The sequence below is a fragment of the Ranitomeya variabilis genome, chromosome 4 (genome assembly GCF_051348905.1).
Source record: "Ranitomeya variabilis isolate aRanVar5 chromosome 4, aRanVar5.hap1, whole genome shotgun sequence".
Classification (NCBI taxonomy): Eukaryota; Metazoa; Chordata; class Amphibia; order Anura; family Dendrobatidae; genus Ranitomeya; species Ranitomeya variabilis.
In genome coordinates, this window is record NC_135235.1 from 207,199,487 (window position 1) to 207,214,476 (window position 14,990).

At 41.1% G+C, this 14,990-nt stretch overlaps 1 protein-coding gene across 10 annotated transcripts in view; it reads left to right on the forward strand.

Moving 5' to 3' along the window:
* LOC143770284 (voltage-gated potassium channel KCNC1-like) overlaps positions 1–14,990 on the forward strand; it is a 135,184-nt gene that overhangs the window by 97,321 nt on the left and 22,873 nt on the right. For 8 of the 10 annotated variants that reach the window (XR_013214588.1, XR_013214587.1, XM_077259760.1 and 5 more), the window contains exon 3: positions 10,591–10,785. Coding sequence is in view for 8 of the 10 variants with exons in the window: in XM_077259760.1 (XP_077115875.1) it covers positions 10,591–10,785 (195 nt within the window). In the remaining 2 variants the exon portion in view is untranslated. Of the gene's footprint in view, positions 1–10,590; positions 10,786–11,616; positions 11,656–14,990 lie in introns of all 10 variants that reach the window. The other 2 variants (XM_077259763.1, XM_077259762.1) reach the window with 1 other exon arrangement.

Here is a 14,990-nt window from a genome sequence, read left to right on the forward strand (position 1 = left end):
ACGTTACGCGACCTTCATAGATCACACTGGTTTTTACAGCACTTGCCACGGATGCTCTATCAGTGACATCTTGGGAGTTTAGAGACCAAGTAATTAACTTAAACACTTTGTCATGATCCCCAAACCATTTCTGAACAAGTTTTTACAGTATGGCAAGTGCATTATCCTGGTAAAATAGGGCACTGCCATTAGGTAACATCACTGCCACAAAGGGAGGGTTCTTGGTCTGTACAACATTTGGGTAAGTGGTACCTGTCAGATTTACAGTGGGGGAAATACGTTTTTGATCCCTTGCTGATTTTGCAAGTTTGCCCACTGTCAAAGACATGAACAGTCTATAATTTTAAGGGTAGGTTAATTTTAACATTGAGAGATAGAATATCAAAAATAAAATCCAGAAAATCACATTGTATAAATTATATAAATTTATTTGGACTTTGCAGTGAGAAATAAGTATTTGATCCCCTACCGACCATTAAGCTTTCTGGCTCCTACAGACCAGTTAGACGCTCCTAATCAACTCATTACCTGCATTAAAGACAGCTGTCTTACATAGTCACCATTATAAAATACTCCTGTCCACAGACTCAATTAATCAGTCAGACTCTAACCTCTACAACATGGGCAAGACCAAAGAGCTTTATAAGGATGTCAGGGACAAGATCATAGACCTGCACAAAGCTGGAATGGGATACAAAACCATAAGTAAGATGCTGGGTGAGAGGGAGACAACTGTTTGTGCAATAGTACGAAAATGGAAGAAATACAAAATTACCATCAATCGATATCAGTCTGGGGCATCATGCAAAATCTCGCCTCGTGGGGTATCTTTGATCATGAGGAAGGTGAGAGATCAGCCTAAAACTACACGGGGGGAACTTGTTAATGATCTCAAGGCAGGTGGGACCAAAGTCACTAAGAAAACCATTGATAACACATTACGCCATAAAGATTTAAAATCCTGCAGTGCCCGCAAGGTCTCCCTGCTCAAGAAGGCACATGTGCAGGACCGTCTGAAGTCTGCTAATGAACACCTGGATGATTCTGTGAGTAATTGGGAGAAGGTGCTGTGGTCAGATGAGACAAAAATTGAGGTCTTTGGCATTATTTCAACTCGCCGTGTTTGGAGGAAGATACATGATGATGCTTATGATTCAAAGAACACCATCCCCACTGTCAAGCATGGAGGTTGAAACATTATGTTTTGGGGGAGTTAAGGGCACAGGACTACTTCACTGCATCAATGGGAGAATGTATGGAGCCATGTACCGTAAAATCCTGAGTGACACCCTCCTTCCCTCCGCCAAGGACATTAAAAATTTGTCGTGGCTGGGTCTTCCAGCACGACAATGACCTAAAACATACAGCCAAGGCAACAAAGGAGTGGCTCAAAAAGAAACATATTAAGGTCATGGAGTGGTCTAGTCAGGAGGGAGTGGAAGCTCTGAGTTGCCAAGTGACAGCATCAAAATCTGAATGATTTAGAGATGGTCTGCAAAGAGGAGTGGACCAAAATTCCTCCTGACATGTGTGCAAACCTCATCATCAGCTGCATAAAATGTCTGACTGCTGTGCTTGCCAACAAGGGTTTCGCCACCAAGTATTAAGTCTCATTTGCCAGAGGGATCAAATACTTATTTCTCACTGCAAAATGCAAATACATTTATATAATTTATACCATGTGATCTTCTGGATTTTATTTTTTATATTCTATCACTCAATGTTAAAATTAACCTACCCTTAAAATTATAGACTGTTCATGTCTTTGTCACTGGGCAAACTTACAAAATCAGCAAGGGATCAAATACTTATTTCCTTTACTGTACATGAATGTCATGATCTAAGTTTTGCCTGCAGAACATTGTCCAGTATACTGCCTCTGCCAGCGTATTGTCTTCTCATAGTGCATCCTAGTGCCATCCTGCCCATACCTCCAGCTCCATACATGGTGTTATGTGTGGTTCAGTAGACCGGGCCACCTTCTTCCATTGCTCCGCGGCCTAGTTTTGATACTCACATGCCTAATGTTTTCTGATGGTAGACAGTGATTAATTTGGACAGTCTGTAGCTGTGGATTGTGATAATCAAGATAATCATTGTTATTCACTTCACGTGCCCATGGTTTTAAAATTTCGACAGATTGGTGTATGCATCGTAGTTCAATAACAGATATTGTTGGAGAAATCTTGGTCTGTAAAGTTGCCAATCTTTTCATAGAGGCAAACTAACTAATGTGACTGCCATCGGGCACCTGGAATGTTGGTGCCCAGCAATAGCTGGTCCTTTTTCTATGTTGTATTGAGTAATTTTTCAGACGTAACCTCTCCAATGGGACTACATTGGTAGGAAATAAGAGGGTGAGGAATTAACAACTAAAAAGGTAGAGAAGGGATAAGCAAACATACCCACCTGTCCGACCTGTTTGCCAAATACCAAAATGCTAGCCTAGTTTGATTTTTGCATTGGGGTTTTCTGTCTTCTTTGTAGCTCCTTAAATGTAACATCAATTAGATATATAGGATATGGTTACTTTGGCAACTTGGAAGTGGAGGTTCTTATACATTGTAGGCTTACAATAAGTTGCACAATGCTGGATGGAGACAGCTGCACCCCGATGGCCCCAGATTTGCGTTGACTTTGGTTGTAATGCAACTCAAGGAAATGATCAATATACTTGACTGGTAATGGAATAGTCTCATCATGTAACTCAATTAGATGACTCTCATATGTTGGGATATATTCTGAGCTATGTCCTGTCTCACTAATATCAAAGGTTATACCACATGTAGGATTGGTATCGTCTATCCATAGGATTGGTGATAAATGTAGGATTGGCATCATCTACCCATAGGACGGGTGATAAATGTAGGATTGGCATCATCTACCCATAGGATGGGTGATAAATGTAGGATTGGTATCATCTACCCATAGGATGGGTGATACATGTAGGATTGGTATCATCTAACCATAGGATCGGTGATACATGTAGGGTTGGTATCATCTACCCATAGGATGGGTGATAAATGTAGGATTGGTTTCATCTACCCATAGGATGGGTGATAAATGTAAGATTGGTGTCTTCTGACTGCTGGGAACTGCTATAGATCAAGAGAATGGGGGTCAGTGTCCCACTTGTCTATGAGGCCATAGGGCCCAATAATAGTTGGGAATGGAGAAGTTGTCAAGCATGTTCTCCTTTGCTTCCATTGGTCCAAAGCCATAAATGGAGCAGCCGTCAAGCATGGACACTACCACTCCATTCACACAGGCTGCGTAACCTCCGTTCTCGTGATCAGTCAGGATGCCGGCAGCAATCATTCATTTATCACACTTCTTATAGCTAATAAATATTGTCTGTGGGGTAACCTCATCAAGGGTCATAAATTACCGTAAAAGCACTGGTTGGTTTCCCACATCCTTGATTATTAAAGGAATTATCCACTACTTGGACAATCCCTTCTTAAATGTTCTTACCTCCTGGACTACTGCCATTCCAGCAGTGTCATCGATGCGTCGACTGTTGTTTGCGTGATATTGTTATGACGCATGAGCGCTGCAGACTATCAAGGGCGCTGATCGGCAGCAGCTTCCAAACTTCCCGGAAAAAGAAATGTTTTACCGGAAGAAAATTTGAAGGCTACAACCCATCAGCAGCCTCTGATAATCTGCATTGTTCATGTGACATAACAATGTCATGAAAGCACCGTCAGACTCATCATTGAAATGACACCAATCCAGGAGTATATATTATCTTCTTTATTTTAAATGGCGCAGTTGTCCAAATTGTGGACAACCCCTCAAAATTTTTTAACACGTATACATTTCTAAATTGTCTTCACTATATTTTGTATTTGTATTTATTTATTATTTGGACTAAGTAGTTTTTTTGTGTCATCTGGACATACAGTAGATATGAAAAGTCTCCACACCCCTGTTAAAATGCCATGAATAAATATTCATACCAAGAAGAATTATTTCAGAATACGTTCCACCTTTATTGTCGCCTATAATCTGTACAATTCAATTAAAAAACCAACGGAAATCCTTTTGGGTATACAAAATAATAAAGAAATAAAATAATGTGGTTGCATAAATCTCACAACTTAATCAAATAGTTTGTTAAAGTTGCTTTTGAATTTTTTACAGCATTCATTCTTTTTGTGTAGGAATCTATCAGTTTCGCACATTCAGAATTAAGCAATCTTTGCCAATCTTTCAGATTGTGAGGATATCTCCTGTGTACAGCGCCCTCTTCAGGTCACCCCCAGATTTTCAATTGGATTTAGGTATAGGCTCTTTGCTGAACCATTCCAAAATGTTCATCTTCTTGTGGTGGAGCCATTCTTTTGTTGATTTGGAGGTATGCCTCTGGTCATTGTTGTGCTGAAAGGTGAAATTCCTCTTCATTGTTAGCTTTTTGCCAAAGGCCTGAAAATTTTGTAGTAAAATTGACTTGTATTTGGAACTGTTTGTAATTCTCTTTACCTCGACTAAAGCCCCAGTTCCAGTTGCCAAAAAACAGCCCCAAAACATAATCCTGCATCCACCATGATTCACTGTGGGTATGGTGTTTGTTTGGTGATGTGCAGTGTTAAGTTTGTGCTAAACATACCTTTTGGAATTGTCGCTATAAAGTTTAAGGTGGGAAAAGATCTGAAATAATTCTTCTTTGTATGATTTTTTTTGCATAAGAAAAACTTGGCATTTTAACAGGGGCGTCAAAACTTTTTATAGCCACTGTAACTTCAATTTCTCAGGAAGTGGTTACTTGTAGGATCTCAGAGCCACTAGGGGTCAACCCTGTTGCAAGTTCTGTTGGGAATCATATCATCCACACTATTGCATCGAATACAGTCTTGTCTGTTCGGCCGAGGGTCTGTTACACTGCTCTCTCTTCTCCTTAACCATATTCTTAGCTGATTTATGACCACATGTATCTGGTCATTAAGCAACCTAGATGAATGTTGATCAGAAGAGAGATAAGTGTTACGTCTTCTGCCATCAGACAAGCTCACTGAAGAATCCACAGCTTACTTCCTCTGCAGCCAGCTATGTGCTGTAATACATAGAGGATGGTAGACGCTAATAAAACCCATTTTTTTATTTAAAAAAAATCTAATTGAAAAAGTGACTTTTAGAAAAAAATTCATAGATTTTAATAAAAAAATAAAAAACATAATAAAATCACCAAAAGTTTTTGTATTCTTAATCCCCATGTAAATGGGTTTATAATTGTTCCCATTCATTGGCCCGTAAAAACATGCTGCGATCAGCTGGCGATCGCACCTTTTATCTTTTTGTCTCTAAAGTGCTGTGGAATATGGTGGCGCTGCATAAGCAATGCAAAATAAATAAATACAAATAAATGTTATGCTATGCTCTCTGAAAATAATAGTTGTCAGCAGTACTTTATCCCCCCATGATAACAGGGGAAAGAAGTAGTGACGTTGACACAGCCAGTCAGCATCAATCTCAGCTGCACTCTGCTGCCCAGCAAGAGAAGGCTGAGGCAGACAGTGTCCACAGGCTGAATAGCAGCATGTTTGCTGCCTGTACTACAGCCTCTTCCTTCATTACGGCGGGTAGGTAGTAAGGCTTTTTTCGGTGAGGGGAAACTTGTGAAACACTTTTTTTTTCCTTCAGTAGCTCCCGGTGCAGAAATGCATACCCTTACAAGGACCACACCAATTGATAAATATTCACCAGTTGTCTGTTGCTTAATAGCTGGCTAACACAGGATGCGCACAGAACGATCAATAATAGATCGTTCAGCATGCATAAGCTGCCATTGTTTTTGGAAACGCGAGTCCTGTTTACACAAGACGATGAGCTGCTGAGAACGATGACCCTTAAAAATCAATCCACTTGATGAACAAGCGTTTTGCTCATTCGTCGGATGATCAGCAACCTGTTTCCAAAATGCTTGTTCATCAGGTGAAATGATTTTTAAAAGGGTTCATAGAATCCTAGAATGATAGAGTTGGAAGGGACCTCCCGGGTCATCGTGTCCAATCCCCTGCTCAATGCCGGATTCACTAAACCATCTCAGACAGATGCCTGTCCGGTCTTTGAAGACTTCCATTGAAGGAGAACTCACCACCACTAGTGGCAGCCTGTTGTCTGAGGCTATTTTATGTTTTTAATTTGGGCCTAAGTCCTATCAGGTAGGTAATTGCTAATTACCTGCCTCTCCTACCCGACACTGGCTCAGAGTGGTCAGGGACTGCTCTTGATGGTGATTCTGCTACTTCACATCAGCAGAGCAGCTCATCCTCTTCTGCTCTGCGTGACTGCCGACGTCATGCTGATTGACAGCAGACTATCAATCAGCATAACATGAAGCAGCAGAATCACCATCAGGAGCAGTCCATGACGCACCCTAAGAGTGAGGCAATTTGAAATCTAGCGCTCAACGCTCACAATGTTTGTTCTCCATGAGATTAAATAATGTGAAAGTGACTATCAGCAGCTTGTTCCACTCTCCCCATGCAGCGCTCACTGTGAGGATCCTCCGGTGCCGGCTGCAAGACCAAGCACTTATGAGAACGCAAATATGTGATTTGCATTCTCCCGGCCACATTCACACTAGACACTCAATTAATTTGCATTTGTCCGTCTAGTCGGAATGTGGCCATATCGCATACTTGTGGTCAAATGCAGCCGGCACCAGAGGATCCTCACAGAGAGCGCTACGCTCTGTGACTGCAGATTTTCGTGATAAGCTTGGGCAACCCATTTAAGGTGCATTTACATTGGCCGACTGGCCATTAAAGGGGTTTTCCACCCCAGAACTTAATTTCAACAAGTAGTGCACCTTATTGAATAACTAAGTGTGTAAGCAAAGCACACAGGGCTCAGATAACAGCTGCCCACTGTAGCCCCGAAGAACTGTACAGACCAGTTCAACACCCTATATACAATGACCTTGATTATTATTTTGTACTTCTTACCTGGTGACAGATTCCCTTTAAGATCACATTTTCTGATTATATAGGTGTGTGGCGGTGTCCCCCGATATAGTTATATAGTAGGGTATTTACAGCACTGTCGCCTGATACTACACTAATGACTCATAAAGGCTTCCTAAATGAACAAACATTTTTTCTTGGACTGTATACAATACATGCATTATTATCAATGTATTTTCCCTGCGTTTCATCACTCCCGGCCACACATTGTGCAAGCGACATTGCCTTATGACTTAAATTTCCCTGTATTTTCCCAGGGCTAAATTCACTTAAATTTACATATTTTGCATAAATTGTACTATCTAGCGATCAGGCATTTAAAACATCTCCTAAATGAGCAGTCATTGGTAAAAAATCAATATCTGTATTGTTTACTTCTTATAAGATTGGCCACCCTGGCATATGGACTGAATTACAGTTAAGGACAATTCCTTGTCGGCGCCGATAAAATAAAAAAGGCTATACTCACCTCCCGTGCCGATGTTGTTCCCACGGTGTCGGCACTCGTTCTCCCCGTGGCTCCCAATGCGGTTGTTGTGGCACATGACCCTGGCTCCCCCTTTGGACAAATTGAACAAAGGAAATCCGATCTGATTTCTGATCTCTGACTTCCTCTTCCTGTTCAATTTGTCCAAAGGCGGAGACAGTAACGCCAGCGCTGATTCGGCGCCGGGCATCTCATGTCATGCAACCGCACAAGAGCCCAGGGAAGAGCGAGTGATGACACCGCGGGAACAGTGTCAGCACAGGAGGTGAGTATAGGCTTTTTTTTGTTTTATCAGGGCCAAGATGGGTATGAGAAGGAAGGGGTTGTCCAACCCCTTTAAAGGTTATTTGCCATAAAATATATATTTTTTTATTTTGTATAAATGGCGCTATTCTCAGGAACCTGCAGTTGTTTTTCCTTTGTTCCTGCACCTCTCCATTCCTGAGATATGGAACCCTCTTCCCTGCCACTGTTCTCCTGAATCTGGAGTTGATTTTCTTTTGTTCCTGCTTCTCTCCATTCCTGAGATATGTCCCCTTCTTCTCAGTATATAAATCTATTATTGTTAGCCAACTGGGCGTGATCCTCACGAATTGATAACCACGCTCACTTGGCTATCAAGACTAGATTGATATGTGGAGAATAAGGACCCATATCTCAGGAATGGAGAGGAGTAGGAACAAAAGAAAAACAGCCCCGGATTCAGAAGAATGGCGGCATTTACACCTGGTAAATATATATATATTTATGCCTAAAACTTTTATATCCCTTATTATTGCACCACTAAAATTCCTATTCGCTTTAGAAATGCACGCTAAAAAATATAGAGTAATTGGTAAATCCAAGGGGTAGTAGTCCATTCTCTATGCACTCTTCATTGGTACTAACACTCTCCATGCACTCTTCATTGGTACTAACACTCTCCATGCACTCTTCATTGGTACTAACACTCTCCATGCAGTCTTCATTGGTACTAACACTCTCCATGCACTCTTCGTTGGTACTAACACTCTCCATGCTCTGTTCGTTGGTACTAACACTCTCCATGCACTCTTCGTTGGTAATAACACTCTCCATGCACTCTTCGTTGGTACTAACACTCTCCATGCACTCTTCGTTGGTACTAACACCCTCCATGCACTCTTCGTTGGTTCTAACACTCAGTTCCTATAGCAGTACTGCATTGTGAATTGACTAATGGGGGAAATGATGATGCATTTTACAGTCCGAGATCCCTAGAGCCGATCCCATTCTACAATGATTAAGTTGTTGTGTTCCGTAGTCTGTACAATAAATTATAGGCTTTATGGTTGAAACTCTCTTCAATTATCCTCTTGAAAGTTTATTACTGCATTCTTTTTATCAAAGTAATATGTAATTCAAGGTTAGAATAAAATTAACGTTTTATGTGCAATTTTACATTCAGAAAAGCCAAAAAGAGCCTCCTGTCAATAGAGGGTTAAAACATATGTTCACTACATAGATTAATACATTGAGCTACTGAAAAATGTTATCAGTTTTTATAAATACGTTCTTTATCTTATATCTCAACCTGTGTTACAGACCAGAGATGCATTCATAATTCTGCAAGCTCTTGAGTTGAAATCTCCCAGCATTCCATGTGTATTTTATGTATAGGTATAAAGGTCTGGACTTTAGATAAGAAGGAATTAAAAGGGGCCTGGCACTCGCGTAGATTTTTTCGATGTTTCAGCCCATGCGAAGCATTCCACAGCAGTGGAAGCTCGGGATGGCCTGTAACGCGTCCAGATTTGACAAATAAAAGAAATGGAAAAAATCTACGTGAGTTCCGGAAATTCTTTGAGTGCCGATCTCTCTGGACCCCAAATAATAATTCCCAACAGTTTCCTTTTTATCAAATTCAGCAAATTCCTCTTTGGGACCTTTTTTTTGTTTGATCGCCCCTCTTGTTTCGTCTCACCATCTCAGACATTAGGATTCCCACCAATCATGCAAGCTTTAATCCCGATTAATCTGTATAAGTGTAGAGGTATTTTGCATGCACTTGTATGACCACCACTCCAAATCTACAGATCTGTACTCGGTTTTCTCCGGCAGTGAATAAAGTGGTGGTCACCCATGTGCACTATTTCTTCATTCACACAGGAGACTCATTGACCCCCATTCTCATGATCAGTAGGGGTCTCTGAGATCGGATCTCCTCTTATTGTACATTATCACTAGGGATGGTGCAAATCGATTTCCTTTCAGTCCATCGGCCATGTCAGTAACCTGGGTCCTCTGGATACGAGAAGTGAATACCGCCTCTTACCTGACAGTTACACAGGTTGAAAAGAGACGCAGGTCCATCAAGTTCAACCTTTCTCCACCAGGAATACACCCACCATCACTAAATTACTTATAACGCACACCATTTGTCGTGAGAAAAGCATCCAGACCTTTTTCAGATGCTTATGTAGAGTCTTTGATTACTTCCTCTTGTAGTTGGGCAAGAACCAATGGAACCGCCTTTCCTCCATCCATAATGAATGTCCCTTGGTCCTTTGGAAGGTCTTTGGAAGGAATAAGTCATCCGCTGCTCTTCTTTTAATGATCTACGCCTGGCGCAACATAACGTGTGTCACACCGCAATGATGACTTTGTGCCAAGCCGGCTAATCCAATGTAGAGTCGCAGACCCGACCAGCTTCTCTTGGCTTTTGACCAGCACCGACAGATTACTAATGTGGCCAATGGACCAGGTCCTCCACATCTATTTGCACCAACTACAGATAACTTATCAATTTTAATGGCAGGCCAACTCTTCCAGACTATCACTGTTTTCTCCGTGTCCAATATTTGCCTAGTTCTTATGTAACATTATAGAAGCAGAAAGGTTAGAGAGAACTTGATAGCTCGAGAGAAGGCTGAGTGACAACCTCCATTGATGTTGTGATGGCTTTCACAAAAATAGTTGAATTTTTAGTTTATATTCACCTTGTATTTTTCAGATTATTTGCACGTGATGTTTTTGGATTTGCCGCATTGTGTAGAATTTTGTACGAAAGCTCCCATGGTTTGTAGGTGACTGGGGACATACATTTCCCGAAACCATTAGATATAGCAATGGTCTAACATCGGTTATGAATCTTTTTCTTTTACTTTGTTCCTAAAGACTCCAAGCAGAACGGGGATGCTGCCAACGCTGCACTAGCCAACGAGGATTGCCCAACAATAGACCAGGCTCTTTCACCAGAAGAAAAGTCTCCAGTCACTCCAGGTGCAAGAGAGAGATACAATCGTGACCGAGCTTGTTTCCTATTGTCGACGGGGGATTTTGCCCATTCTCCAGACGGCAACATCCGCAAAGGTATTCACCTCTGATGCATACTTCCCCCCACCTTCATCGCTCACTTCCATTTATGCAGCTAACTGCAGCAAGCAATGCAAAAGCTTAAAATTGATATTTCCCCTCCTGAAAAAAAAAGCCCCACCATGCAAAGGACCGATGTCTCTGCTTTCAGCTTAGATCTTGGTGGTTCTGATCACTCTCAGTTTCCTTTAAGTGGGATGTGTAGATGTGAGCTACACGTAGTTAAAAAAGAAAATAGCCACGTCTTCCTTTGCAATCTTGCTTCTTGTAGGCTGCTTGAGTAGGAATAGTACATTTTAGGTTCTAATTTAATTGAACTTGTGTATGTGCCATGGTGGTCAGAAAAAAAATTATTGAGGAGTCTGAGAAAACAAGAAGCAGCTCAGCTACCAATGAGAAAATGCAATACCACCTTTTTTTTTGGTAACGTAAGAAGATATTAGAAAATTGAAAACATGGGTGCACTCCATATACGATTGAAACAAAAACATCCGTGTCAAGGGTTGCTCTCCTCCAACAGTCCAAAAAAATGATCATATCTCCTTTTTTGGGGGTCATACACCCTATGTACCTCTGAACTTTCCAGAATTAGGAACCTGAGGTGATGGGTGAAGGTTGAGGTGGAATCAAAGCCCGATGAGTAAGCATGGAAGTATGTAGGCATCATGGGACACCCCAATGTTATTTCGGCATGCTCATATGTGATGTTGTTTCAATGTCTATATGTCGGAAAGTCTAGAAATGCCAGGCTAGTTTGCAACCATGTTTTCATGTTATATGTTATGTCCTTCGACTTTTTGTATGTTTTGTTGCTCTTTTGTTTTTCAGCTCATGTGACAGATCATAATGGCCCGATATCTGACTGAGGTTTTATTGCTATACAAGTTTATTACTGTCATTACCTACATATCCCCCCCCCCCCTCTCTCCAATAGATTTTGCTACTTGTACCAAAATCTTGTAAAAGCACTACTGCAGCTACATTAGTCAGCATACCCATATCCTTGTCATGCTGTTACTGGCATGGTAGGTCAAGCTGTCATGCAAGAGACCAGTGCATACTCGACCAGAAACTATTGTATGCAATTGAGACACCGAGTGTCAAGGGTGAATTGTAACTTATGGAGTGAGTATGTGTCCATATTACTGTATGTTTGTATGGCTGAGAGTCCAGTATGTTGGCGGCCTACCATAGTAGATGTTAATTGGCAAAAAAACATTTTCACTCCGGATCAATGCCGATTGAACAATGGGGCTGTGATATTTTTATATCTTATCATATGGAATATTACGCTGATAGTTATTTTCATGGTTCCATTAACCACTTTCCACATTTCATTGGTTGACCGGGCAGTGACTGGTTCATTTTACTCATTTTATTTTTTCATGGCCATCATAAAGTTACTATAGTGCTAGTCAAGAAAATATCTAGGTGAGTCACGTGGGCCAAACTGTACTGTCTTTTTCATTTTCACAAGCTCACGAGTTAAAAAAATATATATTTCATTCATATTAATGAGAAATTCCATGCCGTCAACATTATTTCTTGTCTTAGAAATTAATTCCGGTTCCTACAGTCAAACTCAGGACAGTGATAGTAAAAGTAAAGTTTCGTGTACAGCAAGGGCCAACAAAATGGCAAAACAAGAAAACTAGGAGAGCAGCATGACACATTGAAGGGCTGGAAACGGGAAAGGCCTGGCACAGACGGAAAACTAGGATAGGATTGGTATGGCAGGACCTCAGGACAGTGATAACAGAAGTAAAGTTTTGTGTACAGTAAGGGAACTATTAGTAGAAATAACGAAAGTATGGCCTGGCAAAACAAGAAAACTAGGAGAGGAGTAGCCTGATGCATAGAAGAGCTGGAAAAGGGAGAGGCCTGGCACAGATGGAAAACTAGGGTAGGATTGGCATGGCATGACCACAGAACAGTGATAACAGAGGTAAAGTTTTGTGTACAGTAAGGGAAGTATTAGCAGAACTACCAAAAGGATGGCCTGGCAAAACAAGAAAACTAGGAGAGGAGTAGCCTGATGCACAGAAGGGCTGGAAAAGGGAGTGGCCTAGCAGGAGTGGTATGGCAGGACCTAAGGATAGTGCTAACAAAAGAAAAGTTGTGTGTACAGAATGTAAAGTGTTTGCAGAACTAATAAAAGTATGGTCTGGCACATGAGAAAAGTAGGAGAGGAGTAGCCTGACTCACAGAAAAGCTGGAAAAGGGAGAGGCCTGACACAGCAGGAAAACTAGTGAAGGGGTAATCTGGCAAGCAAGAAAACTGGGAAAAATTTGGTCTGATAAATGGGAAAAACCGAAAGAAGTGGCTTGCTTACAAGAAAACTAGGAAAGTAGTGGTCTTCATGTAGGGAATCTGAGGTAGGTGTGGCATGGCATGAAGGAAATCTGAGGAAGCTTTGACCGGGCATGTAAGAAAATTGGGCAATTTTTGGCCTGACGCAAAGGAAAACTGGGAAAGGAGTGTCTTGGTAAACAGGAAAACTAAGGAAAGGTTTGGGAAGTAGTGTAATCCATAAAGGAAATAGAAAGGGAGTGCTCTAATTCTTAGAGTGAGGGCAGGAGAACAGAAAAAGGGTTCAGTTGGCAAACAGAAAAACTGAGGCTTGGGTGCTATGGCAGAATGGAAAGTTTGAGAAGGGTTGTGAATCTGGGCCCAACAGCGTAGGCTAATGTTATTCAACAGGTCTAAACCACAAGAATTATTAAATGACTACTCACAGTAACACCCAATACCCATTGGCATATAATGGAGCACTGCACGTGTGCAACATCTCTGTATCTAGCATTTTTCACAATAATTTATTCAGAGTCTTTTCAGGCAGATAAATGTGTCCTCCATGAAGACTAAAATAGTGGATGACGAGCAAAGGTGGAATTAAAGGGAGATTCAAGTTAAAAGCCACTTTTTTCGTTAAGGAATTCCTTGAATTGCTTCCATGAGGAGTTAGATAATAAGCTTGCAGGGTTTTTATTGAAATTCAATGTCCTTCACCTTCCAATACACACTAATTGCAAAGTGAAGTTGATGTTTATAGTAGCCTTCATTCTATAAATTGACTGCTAAAAGTGCTTTTCCATATAGTTACACTAGGTGCAAATCAGAGGGTGTCCATTAATTTTCTATATATATGTAAAATGAAAATGGGGACCTCATAGCAAAAATTGAAATGAAGCCCTCTTCCAGTGCATATTCAATCCACCAGACCATGTAGAAATTGATGCTTGTTTGTCCTTGACACCCTTCCATGGTCGTTGGGTTGAGTACCCACACCCTCATTTGCTAACATGAGATAAGTACAGAGGTCAATAACAAATGAGGCCAGCCAAGTCCTAATAGGCTGCCTCGATGTATGTAAGGCCGGCCATAGACATTAGATGGTTGTCAGCCGAAATATCATTCAGCTGACACCCATCTCAGCTGACTCTCATCCGAGCGTTCCTGTGTTCTCTATGAGAAAGTCACAGATTGACATGTTGGCCACACGAAATTGGGCACACCTAATCGATATCACTCCTGACCATTATTTGGCCGGCACCCCCATACAGATTAGACTGTCTGTCGAACCCATCGATATTGGTGGTTTCGGTTGACATAACTCTAATGTGAATGGACCGCTTTAATCTATCTTTAAGATAGGGTGTCTTGAAATGTCCTGAAACTGTTAAACTGTAAAGCGCTGCGGAATATGTTGGCGCTATATAAATAAAGATTATTATTATTATTATTATTATTAATTTAAAGAAAACCTGTAATCTCCTGGAAATTTTCAAAACAGTAAAAGGAGACCAAAATATAAAACCTTTCTAGAATAAGGTAAATAATTATGAAAATTTAGTCTAATTTAGTGATAATAACTCTGGCTCTTTAAGAAAAGAAGACAGAACTTGGCTGAAGTCTCTCTGTTGTCTCACTAGTTTGACAACTAGGTGAGACTTCCTTCTTCTGAGCTGTGAGATACCACTGTGTGGGGGGGAGACTGGAAGTGTGCAGCATGTAAACACTGTTGAGATCTGTGCTGCTGCCTATTTTCATGCTGGATGTAGATAAGTTAAAAGCTAAGTAGGATGGATTCTTGTATATTATAATGCAGCAGGGGAGGCAAGAAATAGCAAAGTCTGTGACAGCCTTCTGCTTAGTGTGTTGTGGCTGTCTGTCTGTGTACAGTATATAGTGAGAGACTACG